General features: G+C 56.0%; 7 protein-coding genes and 1 non-coding gene across 8 annotated transcripts; 5 read left to right on the top strand and 3 right to left on the bottom strand.

Moving 5' to 3' along the window:
- Window positions 1–4,202: 4,202 nt before the first annotated feature.
- B0H18DRAFT_1116491 (uncharacterized protein) lies at window positions 4,203–5,784 on the bottom strand (the record flags this gene model as incomplete). Its single annotated transcript, XM_048033435.1, has 3 exons — window positions 4,203–5,336; window positions 5,385–5,566; window positions 5,619–5,784. 3 exons carry the CDS (start codon window positions 5,782–5,784, stop codon window positions 4,203–4,205), a joined length of 1,482 nt encoding a protein of 493 aa, XP_047896582.1.
- Window positions 5,785–9,109: 3,325 nt separating this feature from the next.
- On the top strand, window positions 9,110–11,187 carry B0H18DRAFT_991237 (purine and uridine phosphorylase). The gene is made up of 10 exons (XM_048045045.1): window positions 9,110–9,416; window positions 9,505–9,575; window positions 9,632–9,669; window positions 9,693–9,851; window positions 9,907–10,048; window positions 10,100–10,129; window positions 10,186–10,268; window positions 10,316–10,415; window positions 10,490–10,828; window positions 10,887–11,187. Exons 1-10 carry the CDS (start codon window positions 9,392–9,394, stop codon window positions 10,926–10,928), a joined length of 1,029 nt encoding a protein of 342 aa, XP_047896581.1. The 5' UTR covers window positions 9,110–9,391; the 3' UTR covers window positions 10,929–11,187.
- A 111-nt stretch (window positions 11,188–11,298) lies between these two features.
- On the bottom strand, window positions 11,299–11,376 carry B0H18DRAFT_t58. Its single transcript has one exon. It is a non-coding gene; the product is annotated as a tRNA-Asp (tRNA).
- Window positions 11,377–11,788: 412 nt separating this feature from the next.
- On the bottom strand, window positions 11,789–13,072 carry B0H18DRAFT_991230 (uncharacterized protein). Its single transcript, XM_048045044.1, has 4 exons — window positions 12,913–13,072; window positions 12,181–12,857; window positions 12,026–12,131; window positions 11,789–11,972 (listed from the first exon to the last, which is right to left on the bottom strand). Exons 2-4 carry the CDS (start codon window positions 12,841–12,843, stop codon window positions 11,866–11,868), a joined length of 876 nt encoding a protein of 291 aa, XP_047896580.1. The 5' UTR covers window positions 12,844–12,857; window positions 12,913–13,072; the 3' UTR covers window positions 11,789–11,865.
- Window positions 13,073–13,966: 894 nt separating this feature from the next.
- On the top strand, window positions 13,967–14,602 carry B0H18DRAFT_1116488 (uncharacterized protein; the record flags this gene model as incomplete). Its single annotated transcript, XM_048033434.1, has 3 exons — window positions 13,967–14,104; window positions 14,163–14,357; window positions 14,411–14,602. 3 exons carry the CDS (start codon window positions 13,967–13,969, stop codon window positions 14,600–14,602), a joined length of 525 nt encoding a protein of 174 aa, XP_047896579.1.
- Window positions 14,603–15,306: 704 nt separating this feature from the next.
- Window positions 15,307–16,354, top strand: B0H18DRAFT_991220 (uncharacterized protein). The gene is made up of 3 exons (XM_048045043.1): window positions 15,307–15,616; window positions 15,683–15,885; window positions 15,941–16,354. The coding sequence occupies exons 1-3, from the start codon at window positions 15,316–15,318 to the stop codon at window positions 16,196–16,198; spliced, it is 762 nt and encodes a 253-aa protein (XP_047896578.1). The 5' UTR covers window positions 15,307–15,315; the 3' UTR covers window positions 16,199–16,354.
- A 1,695-nt stretch (window positions 16,355–18,049) lies between these two features.
- Window positions 18,050–20,032, top strand: B0H18DRAFT_991211 (glycosyl hydrolase family 61-domain-containing protein). Its single transcript, XM_048045042.1, has 7 exons — window positions 18,050–18,121; window positions 18,227–18,390; window positions 18,602–18,768; window positions 18,827–18,974; window positions 19,021–19,091; window positions 19,149–19,313; window positions 19,379–20,032. The coding sequence occupies exons 2-7, from the start codon at window positions 18,264–18,266 to the stop codon at window positions 19,778–19,780; spliced, it is 1,080 nt and encodes a 359-aa protein (XP_047896577.1). The 5' UTR covers window positions 18,050–18,121; window positions 18,227–18,263; the 3' UTR covers window positions 19,781–20,032.
- A 104-nt stretch (window positions 20,033–20,136) lies between these two features.
- B0H18DRAFT_1209003 (uncharacterized protein) lies at window positions 20,137–22,373 on the top strand (the record flags this gene model as incomplete). The annotated part of the gene is made up of 4 exons (XM_048036301.1): window positions 20,137–20,342; window positions 20,390–20,466; window positions 20,717–21,333; window positions 21,393–22,373. The coding sequence occupies 4 exons, from the start codon at window positions 20,137–20,139 to the stop codon at window positions 22,371–22,373; spliced, it is 1,881 nt and encodes a 626-aa protein (XP_047896576.1).
- Window positions 22,374–22,541: the final 168 nt, after the last annotated feature.

Below are 22,541 nucleotides of genomic sequence, written 5' to 3'. Positions count from 1 at the left end.
CGAGTCGCATGACACAGCTGCTTGCGGCGTCAAATCTAGTACTCAAGAGTCAAGACTCCCGCGATTTCACCAGATGGCTAGAGGGAAGTCCAAGGATAACATACGAGCGAACAATGTCAAGCCCTCGTCGTCGGACGTAGGTTTTGCTACGTGGACGACATCATTGTGGTTCGGTTGACATACTAATAGTAATAGCGGACTGATGGCGGAACATGTGATCAGCCACATTGTACAACTCCGTCCAAACTGGGTGGCACTGGAGGTCACTCGCTGTTTGAGTTCATGGGTGGCTCTCATCAGATGATACTCGTACTCGCATCACACACTCGAGCGAGCAATGCGGGGTACTCCATGGAACACACCTATCTGAACCTAGATGCATAATCTCTCGATATGGGTGTGGACGGTCACCACTTCGCGTCTTCCGAGAGTCTTCGGCCACGATGCCATGGTGGCACCGACGGCTTCAGGCGGGCCGGACAGCGTCTGGCCTCTAATCTGGACAAGTCCTTTCCGTCGATAGCTGGAAGTGCCGAAGGAAACTGGCTATAATCCAGGATCCTTGAAGAATACCAACATGTGTAGACTATCGGGAGAGGCGGTAAACATCCCTAACGCCGGTTCTGTTCGCGTGCCCTCGAGCTGTCATATACTACTGGGTCAGTATCCTACTAGTCATTGCCCATTTCTACATGGACATAGGAAAGCTCTGCGTTTTACTGATTTACTGGGCATTGCCGCAGGGTCAATACCTCCCGATCCCTCCATAATATGGGACAGCAACACGAGTCGGAACGACAGCAGACTGATTTGATTTCAATATCGCCTATTCTATCACTACTTCGGTCCAACAACCGGACGGAGTGCAACAACCTGTGGGTATCGTTGAACAGAGTCTACGAAATTTCATCGCTCATAGCATTCATAGAAGGACTCGCAAGGGGCGCTTCAGTGACGGTAGCGAACGTAACCACGCTGTATTCGTAATTTCGAAGACATCTGACAGGTGTATTCTATTTAACCTCTTGTCATTTTCCTTCGCCCAAGAGCTAATCATCTTCTCAGACCGTACGGGCTTCGTGCCTATCGGTCTCAAGGTTCAGATACATCCGCAAAACGGGCTCTCGCCGACAAGAATGTTGGCGGCCGAGAAAGGAACGATCAGCAAATGATGACTAGCCATTTATGCGCAGAGAATCTTGCAAATTGGAGACATCTGCAGCTAGAAGACAGCACCGGAAGTCGCTCACCTACCGGACTCGAAGTGCTCATACCCAGTTGGGAGAAGACCGTCTCTGGTGGGATGTACCGTACGTGTCGGAGGTATTTGGCCTCCGCTGCGATCTTCTGTGGCGATATCCGGTGCGAGCACAAAGCCCTAGGCCACCCGCGCAATGCCGAGTTACAGGACTGCCGCTCGTGTCGCGCCTTGCCATATGGCCGTGCGAGGATGCGGAAGCATGGATATTCGTCCTGCCGGACTGTAGCAAGATAATTCGCACGGGCGCTGCTACATGGTTCCCTCCGTTCACCATTTGTAGGCATACCCTGCTCTGCTGGCGGCTCCGCAAGGTACGCATCTCGTCAGCTGGGCTAACAGCGCTTGCGGCACACAGGTGGCGCGCAACCAAGCACCCAGCCGTTCTTCTAGCTTGAGAGCCGTTTCAAGAAGGAAATTCTCGGCCGATTAGTGCAACGGCCTATCCGCCACGACAACATCGGATTCTCAGGGTGCCTCGACCTGTTAACGTGAAATCCACAAGATTGCACGCATTTGTTGCAGATTCCTCGCATGAAGTCTTGGAGTTGATGACGTGGGTTCACTGTTTCTAGATCATCAGCAACAGTAGCCTCGTTGCTGTGACTGATGGGATAATACCAAGGTTCCGAGTGGCTATATATTTTTCTTGAGGTCGATAGGTGAGGCCTCATGGCTACGGTCTGTGTCTCTCCGGCTTCCTGCGCTCCTGGATGGTCATTTAGAGGTGTATCACTCTTATGGATTATGTGGGACAGAGAAACGGCGCCATAATTCGTGTCGGCTGCGGGCGCGCCGCCTGAGAGTCGGGAGAAGCTTGCGCTGGTTGTCTCATGTGCGTTTCGTTTGTCTACCTGGTGGGGACCCTCTTATGTCGTCTGACCACTCACGGAGATGAAGGGATTCCCTACCTGGTTATTGCTGCATGTGGAAGTGCAATTATGAGAGAACGTTCTCCCTTTCTGCTCGGAAGCTGATCACGAATACTGTCTAGAGCTTGCTGAGACCCAGGTCCAAGTTCCTGGAAGCAACTGTACCAGAGAGGCGGAGTTCGAGCTCCGTTGGTCTGCTGATTGAGCGTGCCGCTATGCCTTTCCCAGCACAGCCATCGCGCTAGCTTGAACAACGGTGTCAATCCTCGTCGCGGACATCGTGCCTACAATCTCATCTCGAGATGCGAGTGAATTATGTCTCACCGTCTGTATTAGATGTGGGCGATCGAATCAACATTTTGAGCTCTCTCTGTGAGATCAATTCAATCGCAGCGGAAACGAGAACATCCGACCAGCTTCTCCGAGGTGCCAAGAAACCTAAAGCCCGCTTGGATCCGGTGAACAACGCACGGCGATTCTTCGTGTACTTAATGCTACATCACGAGAGTCGTACTTATATGGAACGCGTAGATCATTGGGCCTGTCTCAGTACTGCGATGCGCAGGACCGGATCTCAACTCGGAGCGTCCGTCGTGCAGCAGGCTAGCCACACATCGCTGCAAGTAGATAGGGTACCGGTGACGTCAAGAACCACATGCGCAACGCATCCGTGCAGTGATTGTGGGATGCTGACTGATTCTTGAGCATGGGCCTGAACATGTGAACAGCGCCTCGGAGGTACGACCCACGCATGAATGGGAAGCAAGTCGCCCATCGAGCCGGACAATCTTATGGAGAGCCGCGACTGCCTGTCGATTGACGACGAGAACAACACGCTGAATCACGCACTCGCAAGAGCTCGCTCAGGCCACATTCACTCCGAGGATTCCTCTGGATTCGGCGTTCAGACCGCCGTTCCGTTATCACTTATAGACAGAATATCCACCGCCAGTGCGTTGCCATATGTCGCCGATCACGCAATCCGGATTGACATCTTCGGCGGCATTGTCTTCAATGCTCTCTGAATGTGTATACCGCACTGAGCCTGTCGGCATGCCAATGAGATGCCACCAAGCACGAATTGACAATTTGACATCCTGCGTAGAGGCCATGTCGCATCTTTTGTGCGGTTTGATTTAACATAGCGGGCGTTGGTAAACAGCCGAAGCCGTTGCATGAGTGGCTCCAACCGTGAGGAAAGGGACGGCACCCGGGAGCGCCATTTAATTTTCTATGCTTTGGCACGAGCCGCCGAGCGATGAGAAGGCATAAGCAGCGATGCTAAATACGTCTTCACAAGGGAGATATTAAGTTCGTGGGTCGGAAGGAGTCGCCATATGTAGACTCACCTAGGCGCTGTGATGGGTTACACTAGGTTCAACCCCAATTCACGAGATGGCCCACTTGAAGTCGTGTGAATACGGTAGATCACTCTCGACATGCTGCGGAACTGTCGCCTTCAGTTGCTAAGCCTTGCTGGACTGGGCGAAGAACATGGACGTGCTTCCGCACGTAATGGCTGTCTCGTGGCAGACGTGCACCATGGAAGCACGAACTATCATCGCAGCGCCTGAAGCCCGCCACGCCGGAAGGTACGCCCTGTGACACGATCCACAGCCCACGCGTGCTGTGACAGGCCGAAACGCACGAACAGCGAACAGCGCGGGGCCGGGATTACGGCATCAATGCGGTGGGGAGTTAAGGAGCGCCAATCCGGACCCTGACTCGGCACGCAACAGCATCGGGCGCAGCCGACCGTTTCGCGACGGTCTGCCTGTGATCTGCCCTAAGTCCACTCTTGCACCGCCGAATTCGTAGGCCTTTGGGTCGGGGGTCCTCGGACAAAAAACCCCGTCTATCAAACAGTTAGCGATTCTGCGGGCGAAGTGTCACGCAAACTGATTGAGGGGTTTGCGCACTGTCCGAACTACGACATCCATAGGGAGGCATAGATATTGATTTCATGCGAAATACTCTGAAGCCTGTACGAGAGCGAACGAGTTGGCCATGCTGATGAGATGCGGAAAGCGAAAGCAGGAAGAGACGATACTCGAAATACAATAAAACTTCGTCTAACGTCCCTCGAATCTATTCCGATCGACGTACCCCATATGAGGGAGAGAGCTTGACATTGCGTTGGGGTTTGTAGGCGAAGGCGCCGTGGGAGATGAGCCTTGCATAGGCAGGGAAGGCATAGACAACGTCGACGGCGAGAAGTTTGTGTGCGAGGGAGGAAAGGACCGATACTGGGACGACCATGACGCTCCCAGTTGGTCCGCAGGGGGGAGGTACGTATTGGCAACAGGCGGAGGCAGTACGTTGGTCTGGGTGAAGCCACGGTGCTCAAACGCGCCATCCGACCTTCCCGAGGAGGGCGCTCCTCGGGGCGCATACACTGATTGCCCCGAAGAGTAATCCTGAGTAGCGCTGTAATGCGACATCGGCGACGAAAGCGGATCGACCTGTCGAGGCGAAGGCGATGGTGCAGGGATGAAGGGGGAAGTGAGAGTCGGGAACGCCGAGTTCGAGTGATGCGTCATGGACGCACTGGAGCTCCCTGAAGAGGTGGAGTACGGACCACTTCCCCATGTTCGCACACCAGTCTGAGGAGACGTTGCTTCCGCCCTCATACTGGCTGCCAAGTCTGACTCGCTAGTCCTCTGACGAGCAAGACCGGTATCCAGCGCCGGTAACAAAGGGACACGGCCTGTTCTCGTGCCGTCCCGGTGATACGGCCATGCGTTCGAAGCATTCAGCTCGCCCGCGTGATGCGATGCCAACATCCCTGCTGTGAGCGGAGGCGAAGTCGAAGAGGAATACCGAGAGTGCGAGAGTGAAGCGGACTTGTCGTCATAACGATTCGAAGAGAATGGCGAAGATGGTGCGTTATAGCCGGAGAGTGAGTGCGACTGTGCGGCGTTTCCGTAGGTCATCTGCGATGGTGCCCCCGAGGTCTGTGCGAACTGATAGTGATAGTCATGCAACGCAGCCTCCTCGACGACTTCGTCGAGCTCGTGAGCGTCATCGGTGCCCAAGTCTTCTCTCTCGACACTCGATGATCCTTCCGCGGACGCCTCGTGACCAACGTCTGGCTTGCGCTTCTTCCGAGAGTTGTTTGGTCTACGACGATAGACGTAGTCGGGATATCGAGAGTTGAAGTGGTCCTTGAGCTTCTTCGCCTGGTCGAGGTAGAACTTCTTCTCCGGCTATTATACAGATGAGTACTAGCCGAGACGAATTCATGAGAGTCATACCATCTCCATTGTGTTCCACTCCCGGCTCAATATCTTGCTCACATCACCGGTGCGCATCATCTGATTAGCTGCAGAAATTTCGGGCCTCCTCTTGCGAGCGAATATCATGAACGCGTTCATGGGACGCTTGGGCGTGCCGTCGGCGTTCAATGTTTGCGATGTAAGCGCAAGGTGAGGGTCATCTAGAGGAGAAATAAGTTATATGTGTGTATCGACTGCTGATAGAACACTAACCCGCAACGTCAGGGTCGTCTTTGTATCCGCCGGTGTAAGATGCTGCGTTAGCATCTGGCTCCGTGAGCGACGTGTCCCTGTCCACACGACCTGGCCCCTGCTGTTGATCGTAGTAGGACCCATCATCGCGGCCCGCGTAATAGAGATCTGTGCTATAGTAATTCATCGCTGGCAAGCTACGAGCGAGCGTGCAGCGACGCCGAGATTGTCGATGGCGGTCAGGTGTCCTCTCCAGTCAAAGTGACCTTCAAACAGAGAGAGAGGAGTGAGTGTGCGATAGCTGGCCTCCTAAATACTTCCCAGACGCGTCGGGTGACGACAACGCTGGAGTCTTCTGCGTCGTGTCGCGCCGCGTTTGAGCAAGAAGAGAGATGGGTCGCGCGTCTTCAGTCAATGCATCTTGTACACATGCCGGGGCGTTTGGTGTGACTGATGTTCTTCGTCCAACCGCCGGACAGAAAGGCACGCTGAAACTGATTAGGGTTTGTGGACGCAGGTGGGTTGCCCTAGATATTGGGAAATATTTGATAGCCCCCGGATCGGCCATGAAGGGCTTTGCCTTTTCATATTCCGCCTGGATCAGTCGATCCCGCATTCGGTTAGCTTGGGGCACCATGCTCCTCTTCCCGGAACAGCAGCGCCTTTGCTGACAGGGAGCCGCCTGACATGCTGACCGTCTACCCACCTCAGCCGATCTTGAGAAGACGCGGTGCTCGGCCGTGATGCCTTCGAGCGCATGGAGCTGCGCGAAAGAGGATCCAGGAGGCCGCTGGAAGCAGGTGCGATGCTGAGGCGATGGCCGTGGCTCCGGCGGCCCTGGAGCGCACGGAGAACAAGTCCAGGAGCGGGTTAGGTTTGTAGCCGAGGGAGGCTCTGATGATTGACGTCCCGCCGAACCAGAGGGTGGACAGAGGCTCCCGAGCCTTCGCGGAATGTAAGCGGACTGTGAATTTCACCTCCTGTGGCAATCCGGGAGTGGTTGCGCGCGTCTTATGACTCCCAGGTACACTGACATATTGACGGCGCGAAGCGAGAGCTACGTTCTTGCCGACCGAGTTCACACGGATGCACAAGGGCGGGCGAAGAGAGGGAATATCGGTGGGTCGGAAATTCCCGTTTGCGAGTCGTCATGCGGCCTTGGGTAAGGCGCCGGACTCACCCCGGAAGCGGCATCAATAGTTGGCGAAGAAGGCCCATGAAAGCCTCTCTTTGGTTCCGTTGCCGGACAGGATTGGTAAACACTTGAAGCCAGTTTGGCTGCAAGACTGCCTGCAAGAGAGATTCCAACCACCGACCGGAATCCTATAAACGGTGTCGAGGTGCGGACAGGTCTCGTGTCATAGTATGAAACCTACTCCGCTGGGCTGAAAGCGGACCGAATTCCTCAGTCGCTGTGGGTAAGGAGGATCCGCACAGATGGCTTCGGTGCCTCCGATTAACGCTGCCCTGAGTCGACGGTACGGGTCCACACTAAGCGCCCATGTGGTCGAGGCTCTGCCTGCGGTGCTGGACCGCCCACTTTGCTTTCGATCGGGACCTATATAGGCAACGCACCCTCACTTTCCAAAGTCTCCGGACTGCGCAGAGTGAGACCACGGCCAGTTGACGGGCCTGAGAATCCCAGACCAGTGGTCGGTGGCTTGGCCCGCGCTGGTGGTTGCCTTGTAAGAATGACATTCGTGAGTTACGGGTGCGATATTGCCTCACCTTCCATGGGGATTAAGGACAAAAGTCCCTTCCTGGCTAGGCTACCTGAGAAGGACTAGCGCCTAGCATCGTCACCGGACATACGACGACTGCCAGTGGGAACCCGGGGATTTCAAGTGACTGCCGCAAGGCACATGAGAAGCCCTCCGCTGCTCTGGAGAGCATCGATGACGAGCCCAGTACGCGATACGTCTCAGGAATCATGCTGCGAGCATGCCAGGTGAAAGATGAACGAACACGACTTGTGAATCGATATCAGATAACCAGCGCCAGCAGCAAGCTTCCTGAGTATGCACGGCCGAGAATTGCACTTACGGCCAGAGACACTGCGGGCGCACGAGAAGTGACAGGGCTTGGCGGCAGAACCTTGCATTATGGGATTACACATCCGTACCTGGACGAAGGCCGTCTATCCGAGCGGCCGGTGCTGCCTACACAGTCGCTGATCGTGGAGGACAGAGCAACGTTTTGTCCTCGGGACGCATGTGTGGCGCCGGCTAGTTGCTGAAATAGCCTGATCGAGCGATGTCGAGCGCGACATGTGCAGGACTGGGTCATCTCTCGAGTCGGCCGCAGGTGTCTTCAGCACACGCCGGCGGAGGTGATACCAAGTGCGTCCTTGGGCATGCAGCCCCGTGGATTGTCATGGGGCTTGTTCCTGCGTGAAGCTCTCGAAAAGGAATGTGTGCATTCACACGGAGTACAAGACAGCCTGGTAGGACTCCGCTGATGTCATGTAGGGCAAGAACCCTAGGGGAGACGCCCCAGAAGCCTCGTCGCTACCCGCCGTCTACCGCCGCCGCTCGAGGGATGGTCCCCTTGTCGGAAGAGCTGCAAATCATGGAGCTGGAATACTTCCCTACCGCAGGCTGACCGCAGCCTGCAGGAGACGGATACCGAGCAGCCTGTGCCGTAAGGGTCTGATGGTGACGGCGTGCACAGTTCGATTGTCGGTCGGCAAATGGTGATCGTCCGTGGAGCAGAGGCGACGCTCTCTGGGCCACATTCGGGCGGCGGTTTGCCACACGTAAGAGGCCTTCCTCCGGAAGGGAAGACCCGCAGCGAGTCGACCTGCGCTCCGGATACCAGGTACAAACATCGTGTTTCCGCTGAGCGCGTCGGAGATTGTTGGACGTAGGACGCTCTCATGGCTGGCGGTCAACGCCGGATTGAGAAATGATGTCCCCAGCTTTGAGCTATCGGACCGCTGTCAGTCCTGCACGCGTCCCCGCACAAGGTCATCCACTACACACCATGGGCAAGCACGGGAGGGAAGCCTTGTGAAGAGGCCTCGTGGTTCTCGCGGCATGCAAACGCGCTCCCTGCACTTGCTCTCCGAGCGCCTGCTTTCACGCCGGCCTCTGCTTCTGCGTTCTCCTGCCGCCGCAGACTGAAACATCGGACATGGGGGCGCCGATGAGAATTACAGCAGCTCGCAGCAAGACGGATGAGTCGCTCCGAATCGGGTTGCCACATCAGACGCCTGGGGCGTAGCCGCCACCAAGCTGTGTCCGCCCTTCGGTAGACTATGCCGCATATACTGAATGGATCAGGAAGAATGATATGCTTGCTTTACACGGAGCAGATACCTTGTGTCTGCGCCCACCGTGTCCTGCCTCAACTGATTCCCATCCGTAGCGAGGTGGTTTGATTGGTTCTCTGCTGCATTGACCACTTGATCATATGAGGAAGCGGAGTTGCAGAAAGCAGTGTGACACAGAGAAAGCAGTGGGCGGACAGCCCGAGGACGGCGAGGACGACGAGGACGAGGACGACGGTGGCGGTCGTGAGGCTCCGAGATATTCGGGGTGGCACGATCGCTGTAAACGGCTATTCCCGATCCGAGGCAAGCGCGCACACATTCAATTGAGCCATTCAATCCAACTATCACCTATCGACCATCGACAATTCAATACAACACTGCATACGGAGCCGGCCCACCTCCTTCCTGATCGACTTTAGACTTCCTATCACCACAAGGTCAAATCCACTAGGGGCAATACAGAAAGCCAAACGCCGGTAATCAACGACACCAACTGCCAACTACAGCAAGCCGGCGAGTCAATATGAAGGATCTGATTCTCGACGCGAGTAAGTGCGCTCCAAGACTTCTCTTTCTGCGGCATGGCTAGCCTAATCATTAGCGAGCCCATCTAATCTATTTGACCTGTTGCTGCAGATTTCCCCCGCACGCTAGATCAGCGTGTATACCATCTCGGCATTCGCTCGGGCGAAGTTGCTAACCGCATCGTACGTATGAAGTAAAATGTGTGTCAATTTGATGACGCATGCTGAGGTTCGTATAGGTCACGGTGGGGGCACCTTCGCGGGCGAGTGGCATCGCGTCCACCTCGACGCGTCGCCCAGGCCGTTCACGCTTAGCTCAGAGCGTGGTTTCACCACCATAACGGGCCGGTACAAGGGCGTGCCCGTCTCCGTCGTCAGCATTGGCATGGGCTATCCTAACGCCGACTTCTTCGTTCGGGAAGTGAGAGAATGCCTCACCGGCGATATGGTCGTAATAAGGTTCGTGTCTCGCGCGATCGTCCAGGCACCTGTAGACGTTCTGATAAGGTGGAAGACTAGGGTCCTGTGGCGGTCTGATTGATGTACCCGTCGGTACAGTCGTCGTCCCCAAGGCCAGCGTTGCCGTTACGAGGAACTACGACTACGACTTCATTAATGGCGACTCCCACGAGCTTCCTTACAGAATCAGCAAACCAGTCAGTGTTTTTGGAATACCGGACTACTGCTTTCCGCTAACAGTCGTACAGGTGGATGCTGACCCCGAGTTGCGTCATGCCGTCCGTACTTTACCCTGTGCCCAACCAAATGCATGCTAACTCTATAGGGTCAATAGCTGAGTGCCACGCTGCAACGCACTCGTCCACCCACAGTGTCCACGGGCGTCGTTGACAATGCTATCAACGCATCTGCCGATAGGTCATACCAGTGTTCATTTTTCGGGCCATCCTCTTACGTCCCGGCAGCTTCTACTCTTCCCAAGGACGTCAGACTTCCTTCCCGGATCACAACGAGACCCTCATCGAGGAATTGAAGTCACAGCATGCGGAGCTCGCAACGCTAGAGGTGCGACATGCCCCGCTATCTCTCTTCGCCGCCGCTATCTCACCCTATTGTATCTCACACTATTGTCATCGTAGATGGAAACGTTCCACATCCTCCACCTCGCCGCGAACTGGCCACGCTCCACGCACACAACCGCGACGGTCACGCCTCCCGTTACCACCCTCCCGGTGGCACCCGCGATGACCGTGCCGCCCCCGCCCTCGACGCAAGGACAGCCCCCCTCCGTGTCCACCACCGACGCTGAGGGAAGGACTCTCTGTCCGAAGCCGCGCATCAGGGCGGCCGCGGCGCAGATGGTCTTCGCCTCGCGCACGACGCAGGACTTCATCACCCCGGAGACGGTCGCCGCGGTAGAGGCGTGGACCGGCCGAGCGGTCCTAGAGGCTCTCGTCGGATTCGAGATTGAACCAGATGTGAGTCCGCGAACATATGGGAGGCCTTGCTGCTCATCGCTGTGTCTCTTCTCTTCAGCGACTGCATGAGGAGGCTGGAAGTGTGTGGGAGCTGAAATGAGCACGGTGTCGGCGTTCGAAAGCTCAAAGCAACGAGCTAGTGATGCGTTCCGGTATAGAGATAACCTACAGTCCCTTTTCATAGACAGAAACAATTGTGTTACATTCGGACCTTCAGTTGGCACAGGTCTTCATCACGACGCTCACTGCTTCCGCTCCACAAGTTTTCAGAGGACCTTGAGTGTGAAAAATCCGTTCCCACAACATATGTCATGTAACGATATTCTTCAAGGTTCCGTACCTCAGTCTATAGGCTCGACACAAACCCCTCACGCGGAGGGTGAAGGTATGAGACTACTAAGGTGAAATTCTCAGTACTTGGATGCAATAGCCACGAAAAAAAGGTGCAATATGCAGAGCTTATACCATGACTCCCTGGCGGGGAGTCGAACCCCGCTTTCGCGCGGCCCGATGACAGGCGCGTGTACTAACCGATATACTACCAGGGACATATTGTTGTCAGTGTAACATAACCTATAAACAGCCCGTCTTCCTGACTCTGACCATGACGCATGCTCACCATGCCTACTAGCCCTGCTGATCTGCACTGCCGTCCGACACGTAGTATGTACTAGGTAAGTTGGTGGAGATCCTGTTGCTTTTTAGTCTCCCTAAGCAGACCCTAAAGAAGACCTTTTGAGTGGAGGAGAGGACGGTCTTCTATGGTTGCTTTTCTTGATAGCCATGGCGTAGTAAGCGAACGCTAGTCCCGAGCCCATGGATATCGCTCTCACCGGTCAGTCGACCACCGTATTACTGGCGCATATACATAAGTTGCTGCATGCAGTACATACATGCAAGCACGCAGGAGGCAACTCAAGTACACACGCTCCAGGGCTGTGCCTCACGCGCCCTGGGAAGGTTGAAGGGAATGACACTCCGGGATGAGATTATACAAAACTATGCAGGGTACTGTATGTGCATGCAACAATGATCATCTAGTTTGCGGGGTTGAAGTCTGCGTTGTCGGTATCTATCGAGGCGAATGCTTCGTAAAGGTATATGAGGCCAAAGCCGAGGAAGAGTGCGCTGCCGGCGAGCGTAACTGCGCGCATGGAAGTCAGCAAATGTTTGGTTCTGAGACAGGGAGCGACGCACCATGCTTAACGGAGATTTTCGTGGAGACGTAGCGACCGCCGATGACGGCGAGGGCGGTACAACATGAATGTCCGATGACGGTACCCAGTGTTACAAGGTATACATTCTGCGCATGGGTTAATGAAGATGTGACACCGGAAGAATGGCCAACGCACATGTGCAGCTGCAAGTGCAATGGTGGATATCTGACTCCGGTCTCCCCACTCGCCGAGGAAGGTGAGGACAAACGCCTGTACGAACACGGGTCCGAGGAAAAGGCTGCAGAAGTTCCGCGTCGCGTCTGCGTACTCCTTCGCTGTAGACTTCGCTTTCCGTGTCCGTGCGCTCCCGTTCGAGCTAACGCTTGGCTTCCGGGCATGCATCTCGGGCCGGCCTCCCTCCTCGACCTCCTCCAGCGGTATGACGTCGTGACCGTTCCCCAGCTCTACCCCGGTCCCGTCTTCCAACGCATCGTCGCCCTCGATATCCTCCTCCGCCTCCTTCATCTCCTCCTCCATCTTGTCCGGCCGCATTGAGCGCGCCTCTTGCAGCATCTTCGCGCCGAATACGAAAAAGAGCACCGCCGCCGCTACCTGTGTCCATCGTTTCGGAAGAAGAGTGGGGAGGAGGTTCCCGAGCTCGGCGGAGAGGAAAGACATGACGACGAGGGAGGCGAACGCGCCCGAGAAGACGACGAGGCGCGGGTGGCGCATGGCGAGGATGGCGGCGATGAGGAAGGTCTTGTCGCCTATTTCTGAGAAGATGATCATGGCGAAGGAGCGGGCGAAGACCTGGAAGGAGGTCTCGTCCGCGTCGGGGACATCATTAGAGACAGCCATGCAGCTGCAGTGACCTGCGAGGCGTGGATACGAGTGAGAGGTTAGATGGTAGTACTCGCTGGGACGTACAGTGGTTGAAGAAACAAGGGAAAAGTAGGGAATGCAGGTATATTGGTTCAAGACACTACATGGGCTGGAGGAAGGGCAACAGAGGAAGGGGCCCGTCGTGTTGGCTGCGGAGATTCAGAACGGTTGGTCGCCTGTGGGGAGCGGGGAGCGCCCATACAAACCGCCCCGCGTCACGCGTCGGACGCGTCGTGCTATATATATACCCGATCCCAGGATAGAACACAACGCCACCACTGTCCCCATTGATCAGTCCAGTCCTCCAGCTGTTCACGTATCTGGACCGACTTGGACATCTCAAGATTCAGCGCATTGAGAAAGCATAGGCTTGCTCTAGCTGGCAGAAGTTCTACGTTCGGTCATTGCCGTCACGGTGCACGCACTTGTACACTGCGCTCACTACTGGCCCATCCGGTACTCGAGGACGTATAGACGACATGCAGGCTTCGCATCGTCCTCATTTGTACCGCGATGCACCGCAAAAGCGTTGGTCCCACTCATCTCGTGGGAAACCTTCTCGAGGGCTCTGAGCTGCCTATTGCAGCTGCTTCATCTAGCGGTGCCGCTTCATGAAACCGAGCAACGCGTCCCTTCGGCACTGGAGCCGTCAAGAACATCCGACATGCCACAGCTACATGCATGACCCTCGCGATGCAAGTACACTTGGTGTGCACTCCTTTTGCGTCCCCGTCGCTGCAAGACTACGCAACTCCCCCGTCTTTCGGAATGTCCCAGCCTGAGACAGCCCGCCCGGAGAGCAATTGCAAAGTGTGGTTTCTCGTTCAACAAAATATGGCCACGAGAAATATGTTGTGAGTGCATGATATCGCTGCTCAAGGCCATGTCGTAAGTGTTTCGGTGGTCGCAGCACTTTGATTATGTGCATCTATGGATGGCGGGTGCCGGTGCGGCAGCGGCTCTGACAGTCGTCGCGACGTTCAGTCCTCGGTTTCGACAGTGAAACCCTTCGCTAACTCGCCGTGATGTGGTCTGGAAAGCTACCGTCAGCTCGACGGCCGGAGGGTGTGTGGGCTACGCCGGGGGACGCGCGCTCCAGATGTCTGCAGACGAAGAGAAAGACGACTCGCTCCGCACGATGCGCCGGGTGCGCCAGGCGTTCAGGAAGTTCGACAAGCCCAGCTTTATTGCCTCTCATCCACAAAGATCCATCATGTCTCCGAGCGCCCTGACGATCGTACGTGCAGTTGTCGTTGTGTGTATGGTGCCGTCGCTCATACCATGCATTGTCATAGCCCCATCCACGCCTCCACCCTGACAGAGAGGATTCCTCGCTATGCTACCAGCTCATCACGACCTCGCAATCGATATACAGTGTACGGACCTACCTAGAGCCCGATCTACTCGCAGGAGGTGTCTCGCGCTCCGATGCAAACATAGCCATCACCTCCCTCGCAAGTGCACTCGATCGCAGCGTATGGGATGACTCAGTAAATCGAGCCTTGTTTAATGATGCGTGCCGCCGGAGCTGACGCAGATTCAGTACGCTCCCAACGCGGTTGCCTCCATGCTATCGTTTGTGAGGGATGCAAGGAGGTCGCGCCCCTGCTCTGTCTTCCTCGGAGCACCGGTTGCTGTTTGCGTGCTCGCGCTCTTCGGCGATTCAGTGCTCTTTGGGGCACTCTTGGGCATTGTCTCTATGTGGACGTTCCCGCTATGCCGTATACCACCCTGATCCAGGATAAGGCTGCTGTCGCCGCTGTGTTGCGTCGTAAATTCCGCAAGAGCTGGAGGCGCAATAAGTTGCGTCTGAACAGGATAGTCACATTAATTTCTCTTGTCGCCTTTGGTTTGCGGTCGCTCGACATACCTGCGCTCGTCGCTATTCATATTGCTATCGCGTTCTATTTGATGTGCGCAGTGTTCCAAACTCTGTCACTCTCCACCAGTAATCCGCCAGCCCACCTGTCTGGTGCATGCAGTCTCATACTGAACCCGGGGAAGACGTTCATATGAGCCGCCGCTGACACGCCTGTCGCGCTGCCGGTGCTGGATCCTTGGCGGTTCCTCGGAAGCATTCAATAAGGGCTGTCGATTACCTAAAGCTGCCTCATTTGCCAACGCCGGTTCGAATCGTCCAACGCGTCCCTTCGGCATTGGAGCCGTCGATAGACGCGACGGACGCGGTACAACTACATACATGACGGTCTCCGAGGTGCGGACATGGTATCTGCTGTCTTCTCTTTCCCTCAAGCCTCATCCCAGCTACAGCCGGGGCGAACTCAGGCTGCCGTCGTCGTCATGTCCAGCAATCCAAAGACTGAGAGATCATACTCTCGGAGGGAGGCCCAGTACTTGTTGTTCATGGTGAGCGCCGTGGACCCGCTGTGCTTCTGGATTAATTCTGACGGATGCGCAGTTACAACATTTCAACGAGGTCATCTATGGATGGCAGGCGTCGGTGCAGGGGTCACCCTCGCCACAACACTCGCATTCAGCCCCTTGTATCGACGGTGGAACACCGCGCTCACTCGGCGCGACGTGCTTCGCAAAGCCTTTGCCAGTTCTGTTGGCGCGGGGTGTGTCGGATACGCTGTCGGACGCCAGTTGCAGTTTGATATAAATCACTCCGAGGAGTCCTACTACACCATGAGGGATGTGCGCGGTATGCTCGTGAATTCCGGCAGGTACGAGTTCCTCGAGTTGCACCCTCCAGAGGCGGCCACGTCTATCAGCAGGTCCGACAACAGTACGTGACCCGCATCATAGTTAGCGAGTTATCCTGGCTCACCTGGTGTGGTGTACGGTGTCGCAGTATCGACTGAGTCCCCGCCACCAGGAATAGCAGAGAAGATATTGTCTGCTTGTCACTGGTTCACTACCACCTCAGAATCGCTGCGGAGCATGCGAGCGTTCCTCGAACAAGACCTGCTAACGGGCGGTGTCTCGCAACACGACGCGAACATCGTGACTACGTATCTGGCTAGCGGGCTCGACGGGAACAACTTCCAGCGCAGCGTGAGTGTGCCCTAGTACTAACGCCCTATCCTTAGCGTTGACGATGCCGCCCTAGCTGTCGATTGGATTGGTTGGCCTGCTGTACGTGATGCGAGAGTCTGCGAGGACGCATCCCCGCTCCGCCCTATATCGAGCTCCACGAGCGGCCCGCGTCGTCGTCTGGCTGGGCGACTTCTTCCTCCTTGGTCTCACAGCAGGATTTGCTGTTAGAAAGGAGTTTTCGTCTATGGCCTATTCTGGATACATCCGGGACAAGGCTGCTGTCGCCGCTGTTTTGCGTGAGAAGTTCCGCAAAGAGCTGGAGACAAAGTAAACACCCCTCTTGAATCATTGTCCGCTGTCCAGTTCTCGACGTGCTATACATTATTAATCGTACTGCTGTCTTGCCGTGTCTTCGCGTGTTACCCTGTATGCTGTAAGTACCTACTGCCGTTTTGAGACAAAATCATCCCAGTTCATTATTCATTCACGTAAAAGGTTTTCCAGACTCATCTGGGGCTCCTGGCATGATCGTTCCGATTCAAACGTCCCTGAAGTAGTGGTATTATCATTGCAGAATTCTCCGTGCGTCTTCATCCGTAGAAGAGGACGGTTTTGTTCCGCGGGCATGTCCGGCACTGCATAGGGTGCTTCCTCGGGGATCCTCGACTTCCTAGTGCAGTCAGTCTTCTCAATGCCGGCTCACCTGAAGCGGGCAACGCGTCGCTTCGGCCCAATGCCGCGAAGACGCGTTATGCCATGCGCCGTCTGACATGGTTTTAGACACGCAGGCTGAGGCAACATGTCCTCCCCTTAGACCACTAGACGTCTGTAAGCCTCATCCTGCAGCCTGAGACCCGTAGAAACCACCGTCGTATTCAAGATGGCTGATCCAGCAGAAGACAAGAATGACACTCATGTAAAAAATCCAGTTCCGGGCGACATTCACTGTGGGTGCGATACTTTCCTCGATTCGTGTTTGTACCTATATACACAAATGACTGGGTGCAGCACATCGACCAAGTGCATCTCTCGATAGCAGGCACAGTTGCCGGGGCAACGCTCACTGTAGTCACGGCATTCAGTCCCTGGTTCCGGCGGTGGAACTCACTCGTCGCGACGTGGTCCGCAAAATCCTTGCTCGCTCCGTCGGTGGAGGGTGTTTTGGGTACGCCATGGGGCGCGAGCTGCATATCTATGCCGAGGACATGAAGGACGAATCACGCCGGACGATGCACCGAGTGCGCGAGGTGCTCATGAAGACCACCAAGCTCGATTTCGTCGCGTCATATCCGCCAAAGCCCCTTGACCTGAGCTCTACCAGGGGTTTCGATGAAATGAATTGTACGTATGGACCATTGCCAGTGCTTACGGTTCCGCTTGCAAGCTCAGATGCCGTGTCTAGCATTCCACCCTTCAACTATAACAGAAAGGATTCTGTCTTTGTGTTTTCAGCTGTGCACGACCTCGACATCACTCAATAGCATGCGTACTTGCTTGGAACAAGATCTCCTCTCGAGTGGTGTCTCCCGCCACGATGCAAACATCGCCATCACCTCTCTCGCCAGCGCACTCGATCGAAATAGCTCGATAGACTATGTAAGTCTCCTCATATTCCAATGAGGTACCATCACGATTGATGGGGCCCCAGTTTGCAGCTACCGCCGCTGTGTGTGCATACATCTTCTCGACAGACTACTGCAGGCTACACACTCGCTCCGCTCTGCTCTTCGCACCCTGTCTATTTTGGGTGCTCGCCATGACGGGCGATATGATACTTTCTGGGTTCGTATCAAATACGTGTTTGGAGTTGGACATACCCGCCGCTGCATATGCCAAGCACATGCATGATAAGACTGCTGTTGCTGCCGTGTTGCGTGCTAGATTCCGCAAGGAGCTGGAGTCGCAGCAAGTCCAACAGCGGTCATACCCCTGCCCTACCCTGCACTTGCGATGGTGGATACTAGCAGTCATCCTTCGCTTTACCTGTTAGTCGTGTGTTGCTGTCTTGCTTGTCGTAGTATTTGTCAAAGAATTGAGATATCCCAGCTCACCAGATGGTCAGACAAAAGGCCACTGTCACGGTACTCACAGCTCACTGTTATATCGGAGATCTGAGCAAGAGATTCCCACGCCACCAGCCTCGAGGACAACAATTTGGATGGCAGCTTCAAGTTCGAGCGTGAGGGCAGCATGTGCGGCACTCTGCACTGCCCTCGCACGCGCACAATAGGGCCCATGCAGACTATATAGCCTGGTGCGCGTCTCTCCAAGCATCCATTACGTTCATCCTTCCGATACCCATCCGCCCGCCACACATTCCTTTCTTCGACGCAGATCCAGTGACACGCAGTGCTCCCAGACCCCAATCTCACGACTTATTTACAAGAATCGCAAGGATGCGAGGGTGGAAAACGTTTGTGTTGCCTCTCCTGGCTGCATTGCGCGTGTCCGCGCATGGCTATGTCAGCAGGGTGGTGATTGACGGGGTTGTATATGCGGGGAATGAGCCCAACGACAATACAGGTGAGCGCCACTGTCTGCTAACCTCTTGTTCGTGGCGTCTGGCCATGGTACTTCGGATAATCTACCGGGGTGGTGATGATGAGCATTTGTGGGTAGTCTCAGGTGGACTGGTGGATGTCCAGCTGCTCACTGCGTGAACCCGGCTCATAGTAGCGTTCCGTGTTCAATCTACCGGGTGGATATCGGCGACTGACCCTCTTGTCTCCGTCAGGCTCGAGTCCCATCCGTATGATATCCACTATAGACCCGGTGAAGGGCGCGAACAACTTGTACCTCAACTGTGGCCAAGAGGCCCAGGCCGCGGCGATCACTGCACCCGCTAAGCCCGGCAGCAGTGTTACGTTCCAATGGTCTGGAGCACCTGGCGGCGGTGACAACGTACGTCCCTTTCCTACATCATCTTGCGTGCTCTGTGCGCTGAAAACCCTCGTGTCAGTGGCCACATAACGTCGGCCCACTTATGACTTACATGACACAATGTACAACGACCAACTGCGCTGCATTCGATTCATCCTCCGCCGAGTGGTTCAAGATCGACGAGCTTGGGATGAACTCGTCGAATGCTTGGTTCCAGGGCTACCTCAGTATGTCTCTATGATTGCGAGGAGAATGTGTATTGACTTGGAGCAGCTCAAGGCGACTCGTATACTGTCACACTTCCCACAAGTATCAAGTCTGGAGGGTATCTCATCCGCCATGAAGTTCGTGCCGCCCCTCTCGAAGTCGCGTCACCATGCTCACCCTTTCTACTTACACAGCTCATCGCTCTCCACCAAGCCGTCTCTATCGGAGGTGCAGAGTTCTATCCGTCGTGTACTCAAGTGCTCATCAGCGGGAGTGGCGACGGCACTCCAAGCAGTGGCGAGATGTGCACCTTCCCCGGCGGCTACTCCGACACTGACCCAGGGATCTACGTGCCAGACGTGAGCGCGGTTTTCTCGGACAAGATCCTCGATCGTGCCGACGGCTGACCCCGCTTCCGCCCTAGATCTACAACGGTGGCCTGGACTACGTTTTCCCCGGGCCCAATCTCTCCCATTTGGCGTCTGCGGGTGATGGGATGATCACGGCGAAAGTGCCAGGGGGTGATGCGCCCCCGACTGGCTCGACGATCGCGACTAGCACTGCTTCCGTCCCAGTTGTGGCGGTCCCCTCAGGCGCTGGTGGGAGTAGCGGCTCCTCCTCCCCGGACTCGGGCTCTGGCTCTGGCTCTGGGGATTCGTCAGGCACGTCCGTGGCCGCGATGCCGACGGCTGGTGCGGGCTCTGCCGCGGCACCGTCTCCGCCGAAGTGTGCGCTCAAATCGAGCGTCGCCCAAACACCACTCTCAACGCTCAGCCGACGACGACTCCATCACGTTATCCGACGCTTTTTCTCTCGGTCATCGTGAACGGTGCTGGAGCCGTCGAGCCGTGGATTTATGTGCACCTGGGGTGTCCACTCGGTTATCTCGGGCAGCGGATGAAGCAGGCCTCCTGTCTCCTATGTGTCGTGGTCGCTGGAACTCAAACGCTGTATTTTGGGAATATCTCTGGGAGGATTGTCTGCGTGCAAAGTCTGTGACTGACGCTTATGTCTCTGTATTGTATGTTCTGTATTTTACTCTTCCTTGCAATGATAGCTGTGGTGCGTTTGAAGCCTATAGATCTGCCAATAAGCAGCGGAAGAATCTCCCGAGCACAAGTCTGCAGCTGGGATGTGGCGCAAACACGCGGATATAGAACGCTCTGTCGATCGGGCGCCAATATGCCTAATTGGGTAGTCCCGCCATCAGTACCCGACATCGGGTGGCGTTCGAGCGTCACGGGCCGCCGCCAGCCAATGGCGATCCTGCGGATTCGGCTGCACGACGTGGTAATGGCTCTCGTGCTTGTCTCGGCTGCGCTGCATGGTGATCTCGGCTTGCCCAACGTGTGGTCGAGCGCGCCGAGAATGCTGGCGGCGAGTAAACCGTAAGGCGCATGCGCTCGTGACAAGTCGATTCACCCAATTTTGGCAGAGAAAATTGGGCAGCCGTTGGCATCGCACGGGATCTCCTATTGTCGCTGTTCGGTTTCTGGTGGATCCATAGAAAACGTGAGTAGCTGCTTTTGCACATCATCGTCGGAGCCAAGGGCTCTAGGCCCGTGACCAAGTTGTGGATGCCCAAGCGTTGGTAAGTTGACCAGATCGACGACGTGCTCCTCACATCACGCCGCACCAAGGCGGAAGTAAACTGCACTGGATCCGAATGTCCGTCTATTTCGTTCCAGCCTGACGGGTGCGAGGCATTCAAATTCAGGCGTCCAGTTGCTCGACTCCTACCTTTTCACACTACCACCCACAGCACGACCTTCCATGGACGAATACTCGCCCTACTCTAAAGGCCAGCTCTCCTTGGAGCTCGCGGCCGCTGCTCTCAGCATGCACTCCATGCCGATGTCGTCTTATCACACACTCGCAGGCTTAGATGCGTTCACGCCAGCCTCATACCATGGCACTGCCAGCCAACCAATCAACGCATACCCTCCACCTCACTACCAGTACCCCCACGACCAGCACGACTCATTCATGCCCTCTGCGCTGTCAGGCAGCAACCTCGCTCTGCACGACGCTCTCACGAATGCCTTCCTCTCGGCGCAGCTCCAGCAGCAGCGCCCGCCATCTCCTCAGATGCACTATCCGCTGCGATGGCCAGAGGCTGACAGTTACCCACAATACCCGATGGCGAACACCAGTGACCCCGCCCTCGCGCAGGGACCGTCCCTCTTCCCATCTTCGTATTCCGTGGCGCCGCAGAGTACGTACCAGTCGGTGCAAGACGCCCAGAGCGCGGCGAGTCAGCCTGCATGGTCTGTGTCGGGCTCCCTGGATCCTGTCACCGGAGTATTCCAGCGGATGGCTGAGCACCCTCGCCTGCGCACCGCTCAGGCCTGCGAGAAGTGTCGGGCACGTAAAGCAAAGGTATGATATCCGTCTGCACTTAGACGTAATTGTCCTGACTTCAATATATCGACCTCCAGTGCAGTGGCGAACATCCTTCGTGCCAGCGCTGCCGCTCCCGTGGCCTGCTTTGCGAGTACGCACCTGAGCGCCGCATGCGTGGACCCAACAAGAAGAAGCGAGAGGGCAGCAGTGTCGAGCGCCTTTCACCGCCCGCGCCAGACGATGGACGCCGTGGCTCCATCGTCTCCGTCGCCTCGACGAGCTCAGCCACCAGCGACCTCGACAACTATCGTTTCCCGGAGATCCCGGCTGCGGTTCAGGCCTCCATCGCAGCGCCACGCCCAGACTCGCGCGCTTCGCTGCCTCACCTCAATGTACCTCACCCTCCCTCGCCCATGCGCCAATCGAACCGGTCGCACGACTTCTCCGGTGGCATCCCGTCTTCGCCTCTGAGGTTTCCCATGGACGGAGGCGCGAGCTCAATGTCGCCCCCTCCGCCTCCAGTGCAGACGTCGATGCAAGGACGGCGACGTCCGCGCCCCCCGCCGTTGCGCCTCGGCGATGCCGCGCTGTTCAACTCTTCCGCGTTCTTGCAGCACATGCCGTTGACGCCCGACCCTGTACCGCGCTCTGCGGCCGAGCTCGTGGACGATGCCACCCCCACATACGCCGCGCGCCGGCAGTCTTTGCCGTCGTACCTGGTGCACGAGTACACACCAACACCGCCCGTGCTCACCGAGCGGTTCTCGCAGCTTTCGGATCATTCGCACTCGCGCTCGACCTCGAATAGCGAGGCACCGCTCACGCCGCTTTCTGTGCCAGAATCCAAGCTGAGCCCCCACGGTGATCTGGCATATCCAGATGATTTTGTTCGAGGGTTCGAAGGGAGGCTAGGGGGTATCCAAGAGGGTAGGGAGCCGTTTGAGCCCGAGCTGCCACCTCTGGATGCCAACTCGGACACGCGAATGGACGGTAAACATTCTGTGGGCGTCACCGTTGTAGACGTCAGCCCTGTGGAGGCTCGCATCGTCGCCAAAGCTCCTGAAGGGGAGACATGATGACGGACAGATATAGCACGGCTAGGCTTCATGGTGGTTGCTATCTTTTCGTCAGTTATTGTTGTATGGTAACATGTAAAACTGTACTTGTAGTAGGAATACGCACAATTTAAAAACGGATTGTACATTGTCTCTTTAGTGCTGTTGCGTCCATGGTTCTTGTCACGC

This window comes from Fomitopsis serialis, assembly GCF_022376445.1.
Source record: "Fomitopsis serialis strain Sig1Antser10 chromosome Unknown B0H18scaffold_14, whole genome shotgun sequence".
In the NCBI taxonomy this organism is placed as follows: domain Eukaryota; kingdom Fungi; phylum Basidiomycota; class Agaricomycetes; order Polyporales; family Fomitopsidaceae; genus Fomitopsis; species Fomitopsis serialis.
This window is presented reverse-complemented; position numbering and strand designations above follow the sequence as displayed.

Bases quoted from the DNA above. Each gene is read 5' to 3' on its own strand.
- B0H18DRAFT_991237 (XM_048045045.1), top strand. From the start codon at position 9,392: ATGAAGGATCTGATTCTCGACGCGA. The intron at 9,417-9,504 runs GTAAGTGCGCTC...CTGTTGCTGCAG, and splicing joins GGATCTGATTCTCGACGCGA to ATTTCCCCCGCACGCTAGAT. The intron at 10,416-10,489 runs GTGCGACATGCC...TTGTCATCGTAG, and splicing joins CGGAGCTCGCAACGCTAGAG to ATGGAAACGTTCCACATCCT.
- B0H18DRAFT_991230 (XM_048045044.1), bottom strand. From the start codon at position 12,843: ATGGCTGTCTCTAATGATGTCCCCGACGCGGACGAGACCTCCTTCCAG. The intron at 12,132-12,180 runs GTGCGTTGGCCA...ACCCATGCGCAG, and splicing joins TTGCACTTGCAGCTGCACAT to AATGTATACCTTGTAACACT. The intron at 11,973-12,025 runs GTGCGTCGCTCC...CCATGCGCGCAG, and splicing joins GAAAATCTCCGTTAAGCATG to TTACGCTCGCCGGCAGCGCA.
- B0H18DRAFT_991220 (XM_048045043.1), top strand. From the start codon at position 15,316: ATGGCAGGCGTCGGTGCAGGGGTCACCCTCGCCACAACACTCGCATTC. The intron at 15,617-15,682 runs GTACGTGACCCG...ACGGTGTCGCAG, and splicing joins TATCAGCAGGTCCGACAACA to TATCGACTGAGTCCCCGCCA. The intron at 15,886-15,940 runs GTGAGTGTGCCC...ATGCCGCCCTAG, and splicing joins GGAACAACTTCCAGCGCAGC to CTGTCGATTGGATTGGTTGG.
- B0H18DRAFT_991211 (XM_048045042.1), top strand. From the start codon at position 18,264: ATGCGAGGGTGGAAAACGTTTGTGTTGCCTCTCCTGGCTGCATTGCGC. The intron at 18,391-18,601 runs GTGAGCGCCACT...TGTCTCCGTCAG, and splicing joins TGAGCCCAACGACAATACAG to GCTCGAGTCCCATCCGTATG. The intron at 18,975-19,020 runs GTATGTCTCTAT...GACTTGGAGCAG, and splicing joins TTGGTTCCAGGGCTACCTCA to CTCAAGGCGACTCGTATACT.